This window comes from Hemicordylus capensis, chromosome 4 (assembly GCF_027244095.1).
Source record: "Hemicordylus capensis ecotype Gifberg chromosome 4, rHemCap1.1.pri, whole genome shotgun sequence".
Taxonomy (NCBI): domain Eukaryota; kingdom Metazoa; phylum Chordata; class Lepidosauria; order Squamata; family Cordylidae; genus Hemicordylus; species Hemicordylus capensis.
Genome location: NC_069660.1, coordinates 11,553,054 through 11,575,701, shown reverse-complemented (window position 1 = coordinate 11,575,701; position 22,648 = coordinate 11,553,054). Strand labels below are relative to the sequence as shown.

Genomic DNA, 22,648 nt, shown 5'->3' with positions numbered 1-22,648 from the left:
GCGGACTGAGCCCACTCTCCCCACAAACCCCCTAGAGGCTCTTCTCACTAATCATGATGAAAGCCTCAGTATCTTACAGAAAGGTTTCCCAACCTTGGATCCCCAGATTCTCAGGACTACCCTCGATGTCTCCTCAGATGAGGAGATTTCAAGACCAGGAGATCGGAGACCATGATGGGAGACCCCGAGCCCTCTGCCCCAGATAACCGCTTCAATTTAGTCCCTACTTTTGCATTTTGGGGAATGCCTTGTTAAAATATTGTTTGCATGAGTCACACATGGAAGTCAATGCACATGCATGAACACCAAGCTGTGCGTAGCTGGACAAAGCATACGCGGCCGATGTTGTGTAGTGTGTATATATGGAACTGGTTGAAAATATATCGTATGATACTTCTGATTTTCTAATATATCTTTACCAAAAGAACAATCAGGATTGAAGGAACCCCAAGAGCAGAGTTTTGTGGGGTTGAAAGGGCAGCAGAAGGAAGGGGGAATCCATGGGACTCACCACTCTGCCCTTGAAGAAGCAGAACATCTTCTGCTCAGAGAGCTACTAGTCAGGATGTAGTAGGGTAGGCGGTTTGCCTTGTGATGTTGATCCTCGGCATACTAATAGAGATATTACAAGCATGTCCCTATTTTCCCACTGAAATGCTGGAGAAGGTATCTGCCCCTCCTCCAAAACTGAACATGTGTGTGGGGGAAACACTTATTTTGATGAAGGCACTGCAGGTAGTTGTTGTGAATGCAGCTTCTATGGGGCAATTGTGCCAGAAAGATTGCGGGATAAATGAAAGAATGCTTTCTTCGAGCCAGAGTCATCCAGATGGCATCTGGTCAAGGGCAGGGGTGTGTCAGGGCCAGAACCCCTGGCCTCACTTTACATTGACCCCTTATTGCCGAAGAGAATACTGGAGGCACTGGATTTTCAGCTAGTCAATCAATAGAGACAGTCACGAGGGAATTCCCTATGAACGTATATACCAGACCAGAATCACTGCTTCGAATGAGGCCGCCTGGATCAGGCGGGGCTCTAAAAGTTAATGGGAACCACCATATGTTGCTTTGCTCCAGCCGAGGCCTTTGGGGCTGATCATCATAAGCATTATTTATTTAGATGGATAAAAGTGGGTCTCAGGGCCCTTTAGAGATTAATGCTGGTTTATTGCACTGGGAGCTACGTTAGCAGCAACCAGTTGCCTGGGGACGGCTAAAGGGGGGCTCTCTCTGGCCTCTGCCATTGGTCGGAGGACCAAGGGCCCCTGGGAGGATGCACCCCCTGATTCCCAGGAAGACTATCTTGGCAACAGGGACACAAGCCTGGCAGCAGCCATCACCCAAAGACAGAACAGCTACAGATTGCTCACTGTCTCCTTCCCAGGCTGTTATTTTATTTTATTAAATTTATACCCCACCCAAACTTACATCTCTGGGTGGCTAACAACAATTAAAACATATAGAAAAGTTAAAACAGTTCAACATATAGCAACACATAGAAAAGTCAAAACAATACAATAATTTAAAAACCATAACATTAAACAAACAGTATTTTTAAAATTAAAAATCTGAGAAAGCTTGGGTAAAAAAAACGGGTTTTCAAATGTTTTTTTTAAAATAGCCAGGGATGGGGAGGATTGTATCCCAGCAGGGAGCGCATTCCACAATCTTGGGGCAGCTACTGAGAAGACCCTTCTCTGTGTGACCACCAAACGAGTTGGCAGTAACTGGAGACGGACCTCCTCAAGTGACCTCAATGGGCGGTGGGGTTCGTAGCGAAGAAGACGCTCTCTTAAATACCCAGGGCCTAAGCCGTTTAGGGCTTTATAAGTTGTAACCAGCACTTTGTATTTTTCCTGGAAACCTATCGGCAGCCAGTGTAACTCCTTCAGCAAAGGAATAACGTGGTCTCTCCGAGATGACCCAGAGACCAACCTGGCTGCCGCAAAGGTAGGACTTTGCTCAGCTCCAACTGCCATAGCTGGAGTGCAGACCTAAAGGAAAGCATTATCTGGTCTCTATTGCTGGCCATAGAATTGAGGGCTGCTGGGCTGTGTGTGTTTGTAAAATTATCTGCATGCAGCACAGATGCGCTACCACTGAGCTATAGCCCCATGACCTTATAGCAGACAGTGCTCACATGTAGTCACCCATCCAAATGCAAACCAGGGCAGACACTGCTTAGAAAAAAGGGACAATTCAATCTTGCTACCACAAGACCAGCCCCTTCTCCCCAGTCCCCCACATCTGCCCATTCCTGGTGTAGTGGCAAGAGCAACTGGATTTTCTGGGTTTAGTCAACTGGATTGTTGACTAAACAAGTGGATTGCCCCCCCCACCCCAAATTTATTGGCAATTGTGCTGCCCACACTCTCAGCATGCAAAGGAAGCATCCCAAAGTCAGAACAGAGCTGGAGCAGAGTGTGTCTCTGGAGTTGCTCTAGGCCACCTCTCGACTGACCTCCTTGCAGTGGTGATGGAGAGGAAGAGGGGTGGCAGAGGATAGGCAGGTCCCTTTCTACGTGGAAGCAAGGTGGGAGGAAAAGCTGAGTAGCTTTTCCTCCTCCCTTGCTTCCAAACAATCACTTCTACTTGGAGAGGAGAGCTGGTCTTGAGGTAGCAAGCATGACTTGGCCCCTTAGCTAAGCAGGATCCACCCTGGTTGTTTATGGATGGGAGGCTTGATGTGTGAGCACTGTGAGATATTCCCCTCGGGGGATGGAGCCGCTTTGGGAAAGAGCAGAATGTTCCAAGTTCCCTCCCTGGCAGCATCTCCAAGAGAGGGCTGAGAGAGATTCCTGCCTGCAACCTTGGAGAAACTGCTGCCAGTCTGTGAAGACAATACTGAGCTAAATAGACCAATGGTCTGACTCAGTATATGGCAGCTTCCTATGTACCCAGGTTCTCCTCTTACCTTGCTTCCACACAACCAAAAATTGGGAGCACACACAGCTCCCAAATGCAGGGAGAACACAGTTTTTGATTTTGTGAATGACCTCACTGTCTATCATCAAATATTATTAGCATGCGTGTGCACACACACACAGTTGTTGGCATGGCCACTCTCGCCTTGTTCATCTTATTGATTTGTTTTAAGATTTATACATGCACTTTTCCTTCCCAAAGGAAATCCCAAGAGGTTCACATTGTTAAATGCAAAACTTCACTAAAATGATGGGAACATAATACCATTACGTAGCAAAGTTTTTTTAAAAGCACAACAGGAAATCACATAAGAGTAGGTAGAACCAAAATCTGCCCACATTCTGGAAAAAAAGTATAATAAATGTTTGTCTTGAGAAAAGTTGTTCTGAAGTTTAAGCCTGCTAAAGAATTCTGGAATCCCCACCATGTTCTTTCCAGGACCGTAAATCATTACCCCATAACCATAATTTGAGAAACAGCTTTTGTTGTTGTTCAGTCTCATTCACACATGTGTGTTCGTCATTCATGGCTGTAGCACTAAGTGGTGACTGGTGTGAGTGAATGAACTAAATGGGGCAACACAAGAGGGAAACTTCCTGTTGGAATGTGGGCCCAGGTTTCTTCCCAATAGGAACCCCTACACACACACACACACACACACACACACACACACACACACACACACACATTCATCCTTCCTCTCCCAAGTTCCCAGTGGGAGTCTCCATTTCCCTGATCAACTCTCTATTTCTGACTAAGCTCTCAATGAAACAGTTGGGCTTCTTTAATGAACCTGAGTATGCATTTACCCAGAGAGCATCTTTGCTTGCCTCTTGAAGACTGTTCTTTGATCACCAGTAAGGATAGGCTGTCTTCCCCCAGAAAAATAAAACAATCAGCCCAATTTCTACACAGTATGGCCAGGAGGACCTCCCTTTTCATGACCTGTCCATAGACCCCAGTTCATCTCATCTTTTGAAAACCTGGGAAATCATGGTTCATATCCCCAACCAGGTATGGAAGTCACCACACCACCATCTTAGGTCAGACACTGAGGCTGTTCACACAACCAGAACCCTGGTTTGGGAGCTGTGCGTACTCCCAGTTTCTGACTCGGTGGGAGCAAACTACATAGGAGGAAGGAGAAATGATTCTGTGGGAGACAGGAGCTGGATAGGACAATTTTTCCTCCCACCTTGGTTGAATGCTGTCTCCCACACAATCGTTTCTCCCTCCTCCTATCTAGTTGTTTGCTCCCACATAACCAAAAACTGGGAGCTTGTACAACTCCCAAACCAGGGCAGGACAAGAGTTTTTGGTTGTGTGAACAGCCTCAGTTTCTCAGTCTAACCTACCTCACACAGGTAGGTAAACAGGGAAGAAAAGTGTATTCTTCTTTGAGCACTTTGGAGAAAGGGAAGGATCTAAATGCAGTCATCATGATTTATTCTTCACCATTACAAAAGACCAACAGCTTCTGGTTACAATGCCTCTGTTCATCTCTCAGTTTTATTAATATGTGGGTGATGAAACCTTTTTTACACTAACTACATCTACAAAAACACATGGCTTTTTAAAAGTGTGTGTGCGCTTGCATGCGCTTGCGTGCACGTGCATGCGTGAGCATAATTAGGTACAAGGGACTTTCCCCAACATTTTTGTCCCAAATCCCACCTGGTCCTGTTGTGGTCATGGGGCACCTGGTCACCCAGCAGATGGGGAGTTGAGAGCCTGGGATAAAGGTAGCAGATGGGGCAATCTATGGGAAAGGGGTCAGGCAATCAGAGCAGTCAGAAGGCTGAGTCCATTTAAATCTGGATTATGCACCATCCGGAAGACTTTTTTTTTTTTTTTTTTTGGCACAAAGAAGACCATTAGCAGGCATCAATTAAGAAGCAAATGCATCTAGGCCTTGGGTGTCAGATGGAGAGATGTTGGGGGTGGGGAGTTAAGCAGCAAGATGTAACCCAGAGGAAAGCTGGCAGTCTTGAATGAAAAGCCAGCTCAAATGCACTCCTTTGGACATGGTATAGCCTTCTCCTAGGATTGCACCACCTCTGAATGCATTTGGGGAGCTGGGGGCCACTTGTCTGAGAGCATCCCTATGTTAATCCTTTCCTCCTGCATCATTTCCCCAATCTAAATCACTCACACAGGCCCTGAACGACATTCCCCCCACCCATGGGTCAAATAGCAGTTAGAGCAGGGGTTCTCAAAGTTGAGTCTCCAGATGTGGTTGGAGGACAGGGGTGTAGCTTCCACTGGATTATTAATTAATTAATTAATTAATAAGAATAATACTAATAATTTGATTTCTATACCGCCCTTCCAAAAATGGCTCAGGGCGGTTTACAAGGAGAAATGACAAACAAATGAGATGGACCCCTGTCCCCAAAGGGCTCACAATCTAAAAGGAAACACATGATAGACACCAGCAACAGTCACTGGAGGTCCTGTGCTGGGGGTGGATAGGGCCAGTTACTCTCCCCCTGCTAAATAAAGAGAATCACCATGGTAAAAGGTGCCTTTTTGCCCAGTTAGCAGGCGCAGATGCGGGGGGATGAGTGCATCTGGGCCCACAGGGTTTGAGAGGGCCCCCAGCATGGGTGTAGGGCCTATTGGACAAGGGTGCCCTGCAGCTGGGGCACACGTGCTCTTTCTGAGCATGATGGGAATTCATGATCTTCCTTTCTTCTCCCTCCCCCCGTGCTTCCTCCTCCCAGGCAGCGGACAGCCCCTTGCCGCTCTTGATGCTCCTGGCCACCACAGCCATGCTGCCTGGCCCCAATCCGCTGCTGCCGCCCCCCAGCAGAGGACAGTGACCCCCGGCGGGCCCATGCCTGGCCCGGCTCCACACCGTCAAGCTGTCACTGCTGCTGGCCACCCTCTCACTCTGCTCAGAAGGTGAGCCAGCAGAGGGGAAGGCTTGGGGGGAGGGTAAGGTCACCCCACCCCTTGCGTCTGACATCAGACGTGCTTTGCGCATGCGATGGAGGCCCCATAGCTCAGATTTGTCCCTCGCTATGCACCTGCTACAACTCCCATCATCCCCTGCCACTTTGACCAAAGGCCATTGATGTAGACCAACAAGATCTAGGAACCCAAGCTTTGAGAACCTGACTTAGTCGTTATAGAACCGCTTCAGTTGTAGTTTCTAAAAGAGTCATCTCCATCAGCTTAAACCCTTTACTTGACTCCCAGCAGCCTCAAATCTCCTAGATGTTTCTGAGTGCTGGGACACTTTTACAATTCCTGCCTTATACTTTATAATAACAAATTTGATTTCCAGAATGTACCTTGTTTCTCACTGGAGTTGAGTTATGTTTTAGATGCAGTTAGGAACCTTACAAATAAGTATCCCTTCTGAGAAGTGTGTCTGTGTGTGTGTGTGTGTAAAAATATAGCTGCATAAAGCAATAGAAAAGGGATTATTCTGAGCACACTGCAATATTTTTCTTGTCACTATGTCAATACAAACCAGGAGGGAATTTGTGTGTTTATCTGTCTATGCTGCCGGTCATTTTACTGTTTTGCACTAGTCTTCTAGTCTACCCACAAAACGTCCACTCCCACACACAGAAATGTCATAAATATTGCAGTGCATCCATAAAATGCTTCAGAATAATAGCATGTTTTAATGTTGTTTTAATTTGTGGTGTTTTACTGTAAACCGTTCAGAGATGTAAGTTTGGGGCAGTATATAAATACGTTAAATAGATAAAATAAGATAAAATAAAAAACACAATGCAGATATTATGCAGAGGACAGAGATATCAGGCAAAGGGCAGGTATTATGCAGGGGCCCATATATTGGGGCCCTTAGGATCCAGCCAAAGAGGGGCGGAGCTCCCAGTGTTCAAGGGTGTCCGGCATACAGGCCTCCGGCACACTAGCTACACCAGTGCAGCCCAAAATTGTGCTTCAGACTCCCTCCGGCATTGTGCTGAGTTTTGGAGACTGCAGGCTTGTTTGAATCTAGGTTTAATGTGGGTCACCAACACTGCAGTGTCAACCTAGCTTATGCCAAGGTGGTTTATACTTGGCATGGGTTCACAGAATCACACTAATGTTGGTAACCCACATTAAACCTAGATTCCAACAATTGTGTGAAAAGGCCTCGTGCCTGCTTACTGTTTGCCACTAGAGGGAAAGTGGCCCTGTCATCCTGCCCCTGTCACTGGCTATGCATGAAGCAGCTTGGAGTGTGCGGGGGAATGCCTGAGCTTTCAGTCACTGGCTGCTGCACTATTAAGCCAGGGACAAAAAGGACAATTATCAGGCACTATTGCCTTAATAGCTCAAGAGCCAGAGATGGAAGCCCAGGCAGCCACCTGGGTGCTTTCCAGGTTAGTCGCTCAACAGCGGCAAATTGCTTCCATTCAGGCAAACCGCATTCAAAACGTAAATAGCAAAGCACCCAGCAGGGGGAGCAGTCTTGAGAAAACTAACAACCCAAAAAACCCAGCAGTTTTTTTACGCCGGATATACGACGTTATAGCACTATATCGCAGCAATTAAATTCGCACAAGGCATTGGAAATCTGAACAGCACCCTGCTGTCAGAGTAGGGACTGCGGTGTCACAACACAGGCAGTGTGGAAGCACACTTCAGAGATGCGCTGTGACCTCGTTGCAGGGCATAATCTGGAAAGCACCCTGCACCCTTCATGCTTCCTCCTATAGGGCACACCTTGGAAAGAGCCACTGACACCAGCGTTGCATCCTGTAAGGAGGAAAAGGGTAGAGCCTGGGTTTGGGAGGTGGGGTTGGGGCTAGTGAGGGGCAGGGCAGTGTCAGCACCGGCTCCCACCCTGGGATAAAATCAGCAACATGGGCATGCGGCAGCAGCAGGTGGCAGGGGGACAATCTGCCACCCCCAAAAAGCCTCCCCAAAGCATCACCTGAGGTGATTACCTCAGTTCGCCTCTGCAGAATCCAAGGGAAAGAGTGGTGGTATGCAAGGTCATGGAGTGGAATCAGGAATATTGAATCAGGAATATTTAAATAGTTTAATGAAATAGATACTAAGGCTCTCCACATGAACAGTGTGGAAAGCCTACGTGGGTCCTGCGGGGAGAATGGGCTTGACCCGCTCTCCCCACAGATGAGCAGGCAGCTCGCCCTAGGCGGCCGGATCGGCCACCCACACAATTACCGGCTCCATCACAATGCTGGTTGGGGCTGTGGGGATTGGGGACCACCCAGCCCCCGGAAGCCCCAGCATGCCCTGCGTGAGTGCTCTTGCTGCTGGCCGTTTGTTAGCCTCACCTCTAGTCCAGGACTGGAATACAAGCCCCATTCAAAAGCTGGCCTGGATCACAGAATGGGTTAACCAAAAACACCACAGTCTCATGGGGCAGTTGCCCCCTTCAGAGACTTCTCACGGGTTTGTGAGCAGCTGCACAGCTCTGCGCCACAACAGAGAAAGTCCACAACAGAGAAAGTCCATTCACACATAACGTTCAACACTTGTACAATGAGTGTACAGTGTACACAGATACAGATCGGTACACAGGTACAGTCATTTACATGTTATGTTGGACACAGGTGCAGCAGTACACTTCCTACCTGTACCATGCATTTGAAGGGCCTGTACCCAGGCTCACTTTTAACATGAGCACAGGTACAGTCACTCTCACAAACCCACGTACAGATGCACAACCATCCATACACTCATACAGCATAATGTCTGAATGGGGCTCGTGTCTTTCTCCCAAGCCTGGAGAAGAGTGTAGGCTCTTTCTGACCTCATACTTATTTCAGCAGGTTAAAAGATACACTCAGTGAAGGCATGTTGGCAAGTGCATTTGTGGAACTCTGGTATATGTTTCCAGAAAAATTCTGAGAGTAATTCCAAAGTAATCTTTTTCTTCCACAGAAGAATAGCATTAAAACCAAGTTCCAACTATAGCAATAGCAATAGCAATAACATTTATATGCCACTTTATAGCCGGAGCTCTCTAAGCGGTTTACAATGCCGACCTCGGAAGGATGGAAGGCTGAGTCAACCTTGAGCGCCTGGTCAGGATCGAACTCGTAACCTTCTGGTTACAGGGCAGCAGTTTTACCACTGCGCCACCAGGGGCTCACAGTGCTAGAGCATCTCTCTTGCATGCAGGAGATTCCAGGCTCAGTCCTTGGCATCTCCGGGTGGGACTGGGAAAGACTCCTGCCTGAAATCTTGGAGAGCTGCTGCTAGGGATGTGCACAAACCTGTTCAGAGGCCCTTTTAGGGTTCTCTGAACAGGTTCTAATATGGGACCGGTTCGAAGTTTGATGGTGGGGGGGTGGCTTTAAGGGCGGGGATGGGTGCACTTACCCCCCTGCTGCGTTTCCCCCACCAGTGAATGAGTTTGTAAGAACCCGTTAGGGCGGCAGCGTAGATCCCTGCCGCCTCATGCTGCCGTTTACCGGATGTCACCAGAAGTAGCAGCAGTGGCTGCGCGTTATGCTCGTGTTCACACACCACGCACGTCGGGCACAGCCACTGTTGCTACTTCCGGTGACATGCGGTAGATGGTGGCATGGGGTGGCAGAGAAGTATGCTGCTGCCCCGACAGGCTCTTACATACTCGCGCGCCGGTTGGAAAAATGCAGCCGGCGGGGTGGGGGTGGGGTATATGCAACTAAGAATTTACTCAGTAAAAACTCCTCAGGGCCATATTCTTCTGTGGCACAGAGCACTTCCCGGGGAAATGGGAAATGGAGTGGGGGGCAGTCTCACTGGAATTCTCCCCACCGCCACCCTGTGTGAGCACCAGTCCTCCCTCAGTTGAACTCATAAGCAGTCCTGGAGTTTCTCATGTAGCACCTGTGCTTCATTAGTCAAAATGTTGCTTAATTAGAACAGCGATAGCGCAGCAAGAATCCCTTAATAAACAGTAAAAATCCCTTGCCAGCAGAAAGTTAAAGACCAATAATTAGCAGTACTAGCAACCAACGCTGCAGGTTGCTTATGCCAGGCCTTGATCATTTATCTCTGGATTTAGGAGCCAGCCCCCAAATTTAGGAGACAGACAATGGGCATCTGATAAAATTATGGGGGAGGGGGAAAATGGGTGCACCTCTACCTGATGAACGGCTAGCCTGCAGGCAGAAGGCGCTCCTTAATGATTAGGCTCCCCGCCCCCCTAAAATGAATACTTCCTATTCAGTCTTCTACAGGGAAGTTTTGAGACCTTAACTTTGTCTATATATGCAGGAGAATGAAGTGGGAATGAGCTGGTAGAACGGATGGCACCACTTCAGATGCGGCTGGCCATTTTTGAATGCTTCCCTACGTAAGAACAACTCTGATAAGAGAAAGCGAGCACATCAGGGAGAAAGATTCTGTCCCAGCTGAGAGAAAGAGAGTGAGGGAAGAGAGAGGGGGAGAGGGAGAGAGATGTGCGGAACACTCAGATATGAGTTCCCTTACATGCAGGCTAAAATGGTAGAGGCCATTCTACCACCTGTGGCCCATCACTTCGTGGGTATGAGGATGGGTAGGGCATCCACTTGGTATGCAGAAGGTCCCAGGTTCAGTCTCTGGCATCTCCAGGTAGGGCTGGGAAAGGCCCCTGCTTGAAACCCTGCAGAGTCACTGTCAATAGACAATATTAGTGGACAATACGGAGCTAGATGGCCCAAGGGGCTAACAGCGTTCTCCAGGCATTCTGTAAAATGGCTGCCATGATGGAAGAATGCCGGGAAAGGGCCAAAGACCACCCAAACCAGGTGATTTAAGCCATACCAGAGGCCGGCACAGGGAAGGGAACCTCTAGGGACCACACACACACCCAATGGTCTAAGATCAGCCCTCCAAAGGGAATAAGTGCCATAAAAAGTAAACATTTTTAAACAATTGTGAACCCCCCCTCCCCGAATGGCTGGGAGGAGGGTCAGTCCGATGTCAAGCCAAACCGGGCGGAGGGGCATTGTTAAATCAAAAGAGTTCAAAGTTGAACTGGTTCAGATTCTAACCTGTTCGCACATCCGTAGTGTGCAGGATGACCACAGAGCTCTATACAGCAGGTGAGCCCAGGGGTGTAGCTAGGGGGAAGGGGGCCTGTGTTTGCCTCTCTCCCCAGCGGCCCCTCAGAGTGAGGGCAATAATGTAGAAAACAGGGAGAGATGGAGCTGTGGGGCTCACAGGAGCTGTGTGGCCCAGTTTCTTTGAACCCATTCGCTCAATTATAGCTACACCCCTGGGTGAGCCTGTATAAAGCCGCTGCCTACAGATAACATCATCCCCAGTCACAACACCTGGGGATCCAAGTTTGAGATCTTCTGTCATAAGGTGCTGTGACATGTCTCTAAATAGCACAGGTCTTTGCATTATCCAAGTCACACCCTGCTGGTCATAATAAGCAACTGGCAGAATCATGAAAAGGCTCCATTGGCATCTGGAATCTGTGGATTCCAGGGGCGGCCCTTTCATGAGGCAAAGGGAAGCAGTTGCTTCAGGCAGCAGCATATTATAAGGGTGGCAAAATACTCATGTCACCAGCAAAGGAGCTCTTTAAAACTAATCGCTCCCTTGCAAGCTTTGCAAGAAGCACCTTTCATACTCCTTGCAAAGCTTGCAAGAAGCCCAAGGAGAGAAGAGGAGGCTTCTTTCTTCACACACCTCGAGCCATTTTCAAAGTTAGCAAGGATTGGCTTGAATGGGGGCTGGCCCATTCAAAGGGCAAGGTCACATCTGGGAGCTCACCTAGAAATGTGAAGGCCTGGAAAAAACACTTGGGAAATTCTGGAAAGTTGTGGGTTGTCTCCCACCACCACCAATTTTCTTGGTTTTTCCCAAATAAAAACCCAGGAAATTTTGGGGAAATGTCAAGAAACCCCCTCAAAATACCCAATTTTCCCTGAATGTTTCTATTCCCATCCCCAGACCTTCACATCTCTAACTTCGCCTCAGGCACTTCAGCATCTTGGGCTACCCTTGTTGATTCTTCTCAAAAGGCCCAGAGGGACAATCCCTCTGCATTCCCCTTTAACAGATCTCACATTTAGAGGTCATTCACACAAGCGGAAAGAAGTGATTGAGGCTATTCACATGCCCGTGCAAAACTGGGCCAATGGAGCCCAGCTGGGTTTGGCACATGTGTGTGAACCCCCAGGATTGGGCCCAATCCCGGTGGCTACACGGCAGCAAACCCACCTAAGTAGCCTCCCATTAAAACCAGCTTAAGGGAGCAAGCACTCCCTTACTCTCGTTTGACTGATCATGTGTCAGTTGCGGTTGTTTGCAGCCATGAGTAGCACACTTGTGGGGGAAGGTGGATCCCAGTAATGCATCGCACACTTGCATGGTGCATTACTGAAGCTCCGAGGGCAGGGCAGCGTGCGGTGCGCTGCAGCGCATCCTAGCACCCCAACCACGGGAGCTGAACCAGTAGCCGCTGCTTGTCTGGGTGGGTGATCCACCCACCCAGTGACAAAGAGGAGATCATCTGATGGGGAGAGTAGGTTAAACTCGCCTTCCCTGCAGCCCACCTGCAAGCTCTTCTCACTGATTGTATGGATTCCATTGTATGGAAGCAAGGCAAGAGGAAAAGCCGAGTTTTCCTTCTACCTTGCTTCCATACAATCACCTCTACCCAGGATTTCCTCCTACCTTGATTCTACACAATCACTTCTCCCTCCTCCTACCTAGTTGTTTGCACCCATCCAATCGAAAACTGGGCACGCACAGCTCCCAAACCTGGGTAGGACACCGTTTCCGCTTGTGTGAATGACCCCTCCGTCACCTCTTCGAATTCTGTTGCAAATGGAAACAATTGTGTCATAGCTGGGGCTCCACCAAAGCTTCTCAACCACTGTCATCACTTTTCAGAAAACCATCATGCCTGGTAACACCTGCATTCTTCTCACCGGGGCCTAGAAGTTTATAAATCAATTGCTCCACCCAGGAACAGCAAAGAGCTGACTTCTTTTGGACAACAGCAGAGATTCCCATTCCCTTACATCCCAAGTCATAATTTTTAAAACATATTACTGGATCAGAGCTGATCCTTGCCAGAAACGGATCTCATAGTTTCCAGCATTCGGAGGGGGTGGGGTTTGAGAAGGAATCAATGCAATACAGAAATACTCTCTTGATGTATCTTTCTGGTTTGTTTCAAGGGGACAGCTCCATCCCAGCATTCTAACTCTCTAGGCTAATTAGAGCAAATGGGATTGGACCACAGCCTGCCTGGGCCTTTCACAGCAGCTGCAAAACCATGTGCAGACTTTCACTTGGCATCCAAAATCTACACTACGGATAAAGTTTATGGCAGACCAGTTGTTCAACTGCTTAGGATGCAGGGAGGACTGAGAAAAGGTGCAGCAGGGGCTAGGTTGAAATGTATCCACAGAAAGTCATTGACCTCAAGGGTATGTGTTTGGACGTACCTTTCAATAAGCAAAACAGAATGGGTTAGATTAAGAGATCACGGGGCTTCCCCCCTCCCCAGAAGGAACTTGCAGATGCTGAAAATTAAGCATCCCCTAACAATCCCGAATTTTCACTTGAGGCACAAATGACCAGGCTCAAACTATCATACTTTGAATACATTATGCGAAATTCCAGCTCCCTTGAGAAGTCCATAATGCTGGGGTAAGTTGAAGGAAAGAGAAGGGGACAACCAGCAGCAAGGTGGATGGACTCGATTACGACAGCAACGAATGCACCACTGAGAGAGCTCAAAGGCCAAGTTGAAGACAGATCATCCTGGAGAGAATCTATCTCTGTGGTCGCTAAGAGCAGACACCAACATGACCGCACTTAATCAATCAATCAATCAGCTTGCAAAATGGCACAAATTATGTGCACGGTGAGCTCATGACAAGAACTTGATAACCAAAGCACAACCTGTCAGCCCCAGATGTAACCCCACCTAGCTTGATTCAGCGGTGTGGATCCCACATGAACAAGTTTGCCAGGTTCCACCAGGTTCAGACCTCCAGCTCTTGACCTCAAATGGGAGCAAGGATTCAAACATAGAATAGGAGAGCAGCTGGTCCACCTATAACTTAGGAGAGCCTATGCTAGTCAGTGGAAACAATACTGAGCTAGATGGACCACTGGTCTGGTTCAGCATGAAACACCTTCCTATGTTCCTCCGTCTGCTGAGTCACTACTACCTGCAGAAGTGCAGGCTGCAAACCCCAATTCCCAGCCTGAACTAGCCCTTGAAGCTTGAAACCAAGGTCAAATCAGGACCTCAGAGGCCAAGCTCACCAAAGGGACCAGCCAGGCCCCTGAATGCCAGGAGCTCAATGCTCAACAGTCCAGGTCCCTAGTTACCCCTTTACGGTTCTTCACTTTTCAGCATGAGGGTGGAACCTGAGAGAGATACAGAAGCTATGGGGTTTATAAAAGCTCAGTTGAACCTGAGACTCCCTCAGAACAATTTCCCAACTGTCCAGATCTTGTACCTTCCATCGCTCATACCCTTTTACCTGGGTCCTGATCCAGGAATGGGTTCTGCCTGCCTCCTCAACTCCTGCGCTATCTGCCCCTGGCCATGTCCTGGACTTCTGGGCTTCCTAGCTGCCCATGGGCACTGCCCCAGAAGTGGACATAGGCCTGAGACTCAGAGGAAAAAGCCTGAGAGTTCATTCGTTTGTTTGTTTGTTTACATTTATATCCTGCTCTTCCTCCAAGAAGCCCAGAGCGGTGTACTACAACTTAGGTTTCTCCTCACAACAACCCCATGAAGTAGGTTACGCTGAGAGAGAAGTGACTGGCCCAGAGTCACCCAGCAAGTATCATGGCTGAATGGGGATTTGAACTTGGGTCTTCCCGGTCCTGTCCAGTACTCTAACCACTACACCACGCTGGTGAATATTTATAGACCGCTCTTCAACCAAAGTTCCCAAAACGGCTTACATAGATAAAAATAAATGATTGAAATGGCTCTCTGTCCCTCAAAGGACTCACAATCTTAAAATAGAAGTGTAAGATAGACATTAGCAACAGCCACTGGAGAGATGTTGTGCTGGGGATGGATAGGGCCAGTTGCTCTCCCCCTGCTCAATACAGAGAATCGACACATGCCTTGTTGCTCAGTTAGCAGGGGTATGCTATCTCATAGCGTGGGGTGGGGGGACCTGATGGTACTGGGTGGAAATTAATGGATCAGGGGATAACACCTGGTAGGTCAGAGGAAGAAACTAGCTGAGTTTGCTTCCTCAGGATGGTACCTGATGAGCACGGGGGTGGAGTGATTGTGGCCCCTTATCCTGACATTTCATTTCTCCTGGAATTCCTGAGAAGGCGCTTAAACCCTTAAAGTTCAGGTCAAATCCTGAAATCTACATGTAGTAGGGCTTTTGGGAATCACCACTGATTTGATCTGGGGGCTGCCTCAGCACTTTGGAGGGCTCCCCCTAATTTGATGGTTCAGGGTAATGGTCCAATCTGTGTTGTAAGAAACATTTATTATTATCATTATTATTACATTTATATCCCGCTCTTCCTCCAAGGAGCCCAGAGCGGTGCACTACATACTTGAGTTTCTCTTTCACAAGAACCCTGTGAAGTAGGTTAGGCTGAGAGAGAAGTAACTGGCCCAGAGCCACCCAGCTAGTTTTATGGCAGAATGGGGATTTGAACTCGGGTCTCCCCAGTCCTAGTCCAGCACTCTAACCACTACACCACGCTGGCTGTCTTTTAGGCTAGAGCAACCTGTAAATTAAAATCACAGTGTGCTATTGCTAATAATTTCTCAATAATTAGATTTATCATTTTTAATAGTTTTTAACAGTTTGAACACTGTGTTAAATAATAAATTGTTTTCATGTGTTAATGTTTTACTTCTGTGTTAATTTGTAGTGTTTTTATTGTAAACCAACCAGAGACGTGAGTTTGGGGCGGTATACAAATATGTTAAATAAATAAATAATTTCACAATAATTACCACTGTGTGATAAATAGCAATTCATGTTTATATAGTGCTATGCAGCCCCAATCTTATATTTGCTTGTGTTCAGTGGGACTTATTCCTAATTAAATGAGTGTGCATCGGATTGCTGTCTCAGAGTGTTCCAAAGATTCCGCACACATTAGGGCTGTTCTCCTGATCCACAATAGGGTAGGAGATGCAACCTATCCAAGTTCAGGAGCTGTGCATGCTCCCGTTTTGTGATTGCCTGTGAGGGAAAAGCAAGGTAGGAGGTGGAGGAGGAAGTGATCGTGTGTGAGGTTTGTGCTGTGCAGAAGGGCTCCATTCTATCCAGCAGCAGTTCCCACCTGTTGAATAAGGTAGGAGGAAAAGCTCTCTTTCCTTTCTTTTTATTCACAGGTGATCACAAAACAGGAGCGTGCAGACCTTCTGAACTTGGATAGGATGCTTCTCCTACCATTCTGAGGATCCTAACCTACTGAGGATAGTGAGAATGAGCCTATTATGCCAGTGATCTTTACAGTAACCCTGTAAGGCAGTAGGTTGAGGATAAGTGACTTGACAAAGGCCACATAGTGCATTCATAGCAGAGGCTAGTTTTCATCTTCTGAGGGCTTTCTGGTTTGGATCTCATTCTTTTAGCCGCAATGCTATACTAGCTCCTGTAATACTAACTTTTGTCTTTAAGTGGAGGGAGAACAGTCACTAGAACAAAGGAGAGAAATCTCTAGTGCCTGCTGCCAGAGAAAAATGGGGACAGAGCTCAGCTCCTCTGCATGCCAAGGAACATATCCAAACCACTGGACAATGCTACTCAGCACCCAATGGTAGCGTGCCTTTGAAAACAATTCCCCCACCCTGAGTAATTTCAAATTCTTTTCAACAGAGAGGTCGAACAAAGAACAGAGTTCAAAGTACCCAGTGGAACAGACATGGAAGGGAACAAAGAAGGTTCACCTCATTATCATTTATGAAGGGCCTTGGACAAGGCATTGCTCCTTTTTTCAGAATCGTTGGGTTCATCATGTGCTGCTGGATCCTATTCATTGGGTACCAGTGGCCAGATACATGAGGTCACACAATAAAGAGTGTGATTGGAAGCAGCCCAGGCAAAACCTCACTGCTTCACCCAGTAACTTACTGGGAGTTTCGCCAATAACTTGTGATCTCACTCTTTAGAGTGAAGGGTGGGTGGAGAGAGACAGAGCGAGGGCTTTAGAACTCCCCAGACCCTACATTTTTTACTGCGCCAGGGCAAATGCCGTGGGAAATCTCTAAGGTGATGGCATCCAAAAAACCGTCTTGAGAAAATGAGCACGCTGGGGTTTTTTCCTCCCTTCTTCTTCCAAAGAGGAGGGTCTTTTTTCTTTTTTAAGAAAAAAAAAGCAGCAAAACAAAACACCATGCCTGGTGTCCTTTGTCTGAGTCTCTTGGATACAGAGAACTCCCACGCTTGTCAAAAGTGGAGACCAGCTCCAACCGTTCCTGGGGGATGGGGACGGAATCAAGGAAGAGCTAAGTGATTCAATTATACACATTAGGGGACAATAGGCAATTATAAGATATTTAAACAGCAAGATGGTCCAAGATAAACATACGTGGCTCTCTCGCTCGCTCGCTCTCTTTTTTAAATTGCATAAGGCCTCATTTACCACAGAGTGAATATAAATGAGGTATTAGTTCTTGAGCTAAATGCAGAGAGCATGGAACAGCATGTTTGTCTCTAGTGATGTAGTGATTGTATGTAATCACACACACACACACACACACAGACACGTGTCTTCCTCCTTCCAAAGATTGTATCACTACTTTCCATTTTGAAAAGAACTAAAAAATCTACTGTTGATGAACAACAAATATGAGCCCCACAAGATCTGTCCAGTCACAGTGAAAACTTCCTTGCACTTTTATTCCCAAGAGCCTCCTGGTTGCACTTGAGTCTCTCTTGACACTTAACTTTACAGCCTGTTTATTTAAAGTCATTCCTTTCTGAGAAAGTCTGCTTTAAAACGAAGAGGCTTGTAGGAAAAGTATCCACTTCAAAACAACACACTGAAAGCATGAGGCCATTGCCCTTTTAAGATGATAAAGAGCCCGGCACCCATGAGAAATTGACATGTAGGGAAACCTCCAGTTACGGTTTCAATGTACAGACAATCATAAAACAGCCAAACCTTTGTTTATCACTGACCACTACCAGCAAATATGTCAAATGCCTGAGGGGGAAAGCATGATCTCTGCAGAAACTGCCATGCATGTTACAATTCAGACAAGAATTCGCTTTTCCCCTCCAGACCATCAAGGGTACTTTTCAAATCCGTAATGCTGAGAATGTTTTAAGCTGTTTTAAACTGGCAGGGATCCCAGTCCACCAAGCACATGCTGTGCACTCTAAGGGGGGCGGCGTGGGGGGGGGAGAATTAACACACTCAATGCAGCCTTATGTATACTCAATGTAAATTATGACCTTTGGCAGTTTTTCACATCGTAACTATTGAACTGAATATGCTTGGAACTTCAACATTCCCCCTTGGATAACAGAGAGAGAAAGAGAGAGGGACTTGCAATGTATGTTGGTGCCAAGTCAAATTGCCTAGCCACACCTTTCTTTGTATTTCTCAAACAAAAAGGGTCACAGTGAATTCTAATTTGTTTTCTCCCTTTTAAAAAAACAATCTGAATTTTTAAAACTTAGGAGAAACCAAGCACCAATATCTGTAAGTAGTAATAAAAGTTATTAAAAAGTGAGGGAAAATGAAATGGTTCAGAGGTTGTGCCACCCATCCTCCAAAGACAGGGATTGTTGAAAGAATTTGGCAATTGATGTGTCTTGGCAATTGATGGGACTTTTGAATGCTTACTCCTCCTTTGAAACTGCATTTTCCATTTTCTTATTAACTGTTCATGCATTATGTTATATGCACATACAGGTATCTGTACACATAGACACACGTTCATGTGAATAACTGCACATGTGTTTGTTTTAAGAAATCAACATGGGATCGGACCTCTTGAAAATGTACCATACAGACAAGCCCTATTCAGACATTATGTTGTATGAGTGTACAGATGTGTGTACATGAATAGATGTTTTTATGTGAATCACTGTACCTGTGTTCATTTAAAAAGTGAACTAGGGTACAGGTGCCTTCAAATGCATGATACAGAAAGAAAGTGGAATGCTGCACCTGTGTTCAACATAGTGTGTGAATAATTGTGCCTGTATACAAAGCTGTACCTGTGTATACACACTGTACGCTTGTACGAGTATTCAGCATAATGTCTGAATAGGGCTACTTTATTTATTTGTTTGCTCATTATATACAGCACTTTGCCCTAAGACCCCGGGGTGGTTAACCACAAGATAGAAACAATTCAACAAAAACATAAAAACAAAACAAATGCAGCTAAAAGGTTGTTTTAGAATATTGTTTTAAAAATTCTAGAAATTCTTGTTGTGTTTTAAATTTTTTGTTTCTAACTAATGTTTTACTTCTGTTTTTATCCTGTTGTAAACCTCCCAGAGATGTAAATTTTGGGCAGTATAAAAATATGTAAAATAAATAAATAAAAAATTAAAAAGAGCAAGGGACTGCTCATTTTCCAAAAGCCTGAATATCTTTTGGACTATGGGGTGTATTTCCGAACACACGTTGAATGTAACTTTTAAACAAGTCCTGTTCACTCATAATTAATACTGTGAGCACTCACAAAAGTGTGCCAACAAGCCCTGCCCTCACACCTCCTCTCCTCCAGGCATGCAGCATTTGTCTGCAGGCAAACTCCATATGCCTGGAGAGGGGAGAGTGTGGTTTAAGAGGGTGCTAGGGAGGTGCTTGCCAGTGCCCTCTTCTTGGAGATGCTGTACCTGGGCACGGGCCACAGTTTTAATCATGAGTGAACAGCGCTACACATATTGGCAATCACATGTACACTGTACAAGGGTTGTCGTACAATGTACACGGATTGGATAGGATGTGCAAATAGAGCTTTATAAATAGGAACACAGGAAGCTGCCATATACTGAGTCAGACCTTTGGTCTATCTAGCTCAGTATTGTCTTCACAGACTGGCAGCGGCTTCTCCAAGGTTGCAGGCAGGAATCTCTCTCAGCCCTATCTTGGAGAAGCCAGGGAGGGAACTTGGAACCTTCTGCTCTTCCCAGAGCGGCTCCATCTCCTGAGGGGAATATCTTACAGTACTCACACTTCTAGTCTCCCTTTCTTATGCAACCAGGGTGAACCCTGCTTAGCTAAGGGGACAAGTCACACTTGCTAGCAAAAGACCAGCTCTCCTCTCAATGTACCTGCTTTATCTAGCAAGCAGCAGAAAGCTGTTTCTAACATGAGAAAAGACCAGATGCCTTTTGCAGGTTGCTTGTAGCTGTAGAAATTTGGTGGGCTGAAGATTTCATGAGTTTTTAAAAAATAAATAGACTGGCAGACCGATGTTCTGCTATGGGACCAATAAGAACTGTTTGATGCAGGAGTTCTCAGCCTGGGGTCCCCAGATGTTGTTGGACTACAACTCCCATCCATGGCAGGTAGGAGTAGGGGATCGGGGAGACCCAGGGATGACATTTTTTGTCAGAAATGTCCATTTCCATTTGGGCTGGTACATATCCTGTAGTGTTAGGGCAGTGGAGACCCAGTGGGCTGAGGGATAGCCTTAGCCTAATAGCCAGTAGTTGGATATGGCCAGCCACACTCTGGCCTCCACTTCCAGCAGATCTGTCTCCAGATGAAAGATAGCATCGGAGGCCATTGTGGCTGGGGACGATGGGAGTTGTAATCCAACAACATCCGGGGACCCAAAGTTGAGAACCCCTAATTTGGTGGATCAGGGATGATCTACTTTGAGCCTCTCTGTTGACACTAGTGTTATGGACTCCACCAAGGTGATTTTTCTAAAACTGGCTTGTTATTTTTAAAAATAATATCTTGTTACCTTTAAAAAAAAAAAACATGTTCTATTATTACTGGGTCCATTAATAGGAACCCCCCACCCATTCATACCCCCCCCCCACAATATTACTAAGATGCTTCTCCTTCTTAGAAAAGTAGCAGATGAAGGGGAAATGCAGTGCATAAGGTTATAGGATAGACTTTTAGTGGGATATACTCAGAATCATTTACCAGGGGTTAGCAGCTTTTAGAACATTTTAACCAGGGTACACACAATCAGGCAGTTAAAAGTGTTGTAAGAAGGGTGGTTTTGTTTGTTTGCCCATGCCACATACACAAGACCTTGCGGGAGGGGGGTTAGGAACAACTAAGACCCCTGGTTCCATAGTCCCCACCAGAACAGAAGCGAGGACCAGAATCTCCACTCATGCCATAAGCATGTTTTGAAAGCACAGATTTCTTCCCTCCCCCCATTTATGATTCTCCTTTGCTGCTCTTTAATCACCGTGACAGGGAATATAACAAAGTGGCTTAAAAGCATGTTAAGGGGGAACTAATCCACTTGCAGCAGTTGTGACCATGCGCCCTCCTAAGTGAGCAATGAGCCTCCTAATCCTGATCACAAACTGGGAGCACTCCGACTTAGCTGGCGGTTACTCTGGGTTCATTTGGGCTGCCTTTTCCTGCCAACTGGGTTGTATTGTCCTAACAATGCAGGACTGGGGTACCATTTTTACTTTAGCCAGGTTGCAGGCAGACATCTGTATCACATTTTGGTACTGGCAAAGTGCAGGGCGCTGCACAAAATCCACAGAACTTACAGGCTCTATTAAAAGCACCTTGCAAGCATGGGGTGTGTATGTGGGGGGGATATTAGGGATTGTTCTATTGATTTTTGATCTTTTCATTTGATGGGGGGGGCGCAGGCTGCAGCCCATCCTACACCTCACAGACAAGGTAGGAAAGGCAGAAATGCACATAACAGGTCCAGAAGAATGGGATTTGTCTGGCAGACGCAGATGATGACAAAACTCCGGGATGCTCTTTTAGAAGTAGTTTGGGTACCCCTGGGGCTGAGAAAGAGGGCTGCTGCTGCTGGGTCCCGAGAGGAGAGGATTTTCCTGTGGGAACACACTCGATAACTGAGCTAAGCATCCCCAACGGAAGGAACGAGGCGCGGGTTCCCAGAAAGACGCCGCCACTTACCAGCTGTAAAGTGCAGAGGAATATCAAAGTGCAGCGCCCCGTGCAACATCCCATCTTCTCTCTCTCCAAGCCCGGGGCAACCCAATCCTCCTCCGAACGCCCGGAGCCGCTTCAGCGGGACCTCCTTCCCACCATGTCCAAGTGCAGTGCTGCCTAACGGAGCGCTCCGGGTCCAGGTGGGCAAGAAAAAGACTAAAGAACCCAACAGGCAGCGCGGCTCGGGTTCCCAAGCAGCTCGGCGAACAGCTGCTTTCTGGCAGGCGGGGGTGCAGCTTCTGGCGCTTTGTGAAAGAGCCCCCTCTAGGAAACCTCGATCTTGGATGGATGGATGGATGGCTGAGTGGGTGGGTGGGTGGGTGTTTGGGACTTGGCGGGGGCGGGGAGGGAGGGAGAAGCAGCTCTTAAAAGGGCAATGCCAGCCAGCCGGCCGCCTTCTTCCCCGCGATCCCCAAGAGACTTCGCGTTCTCAAGCTTGGCCATTGTCTGCTGTTGCTCTGCTCTGGGCTTTCGCGCACTTCTGGTTCTCGTGCTGTGGCCATGAGCCGCCGTGCAATATACGGTCGACACCATCCCAGTCGGCAGGGGCAAGCAGGTGTGCCCCTTTCCGCGACAACATCCAGGACGTGTGGGGAGGGAGCCCAGGGATCAGCATTTCGGCAAACAGAGTCAGCCAGCGGTCACGACGGGAACCGCGATGGTATCGTGAGCACATGTGAAGCAGCTGGGTTGCGCGAGGAGGAGG

The 22,648-nt window shown here is 47.2% G+C and overlaps 1 protein-coding gene across 2 annotated transcripts in view; it reads right to left on the bottom strand.

Annotated features, from left to right (window-relative positions):
• NKAIN4 (sodium/potassium transporting ATPase interacting 4) overlaps window positions 1–22,521 on the bottom strand; it is a 142,924-nt gene extending 120,403 nt beyond the window's left edge. Inside the window, exon 1 of one of the 2 annotated variants that reach the window (XM_053250442.1) lies at window positions 21,907–22,521. In XM_053250442.1, coding sequence (XP_053106417.1) covers window positions 21,907–21,960 — 54 coding nt within the window. In that variant the 5' untranslated portion in view covers window positions 21,961–22,521. The remainder of the gene's footprint in view (window positions 1–21,906) is intronic. The other variant, XM_053250443.1, reaches the window with a different exon arrangement.
• Window positions 22,522–22,648: the final 127 nt, after the last annotated feature.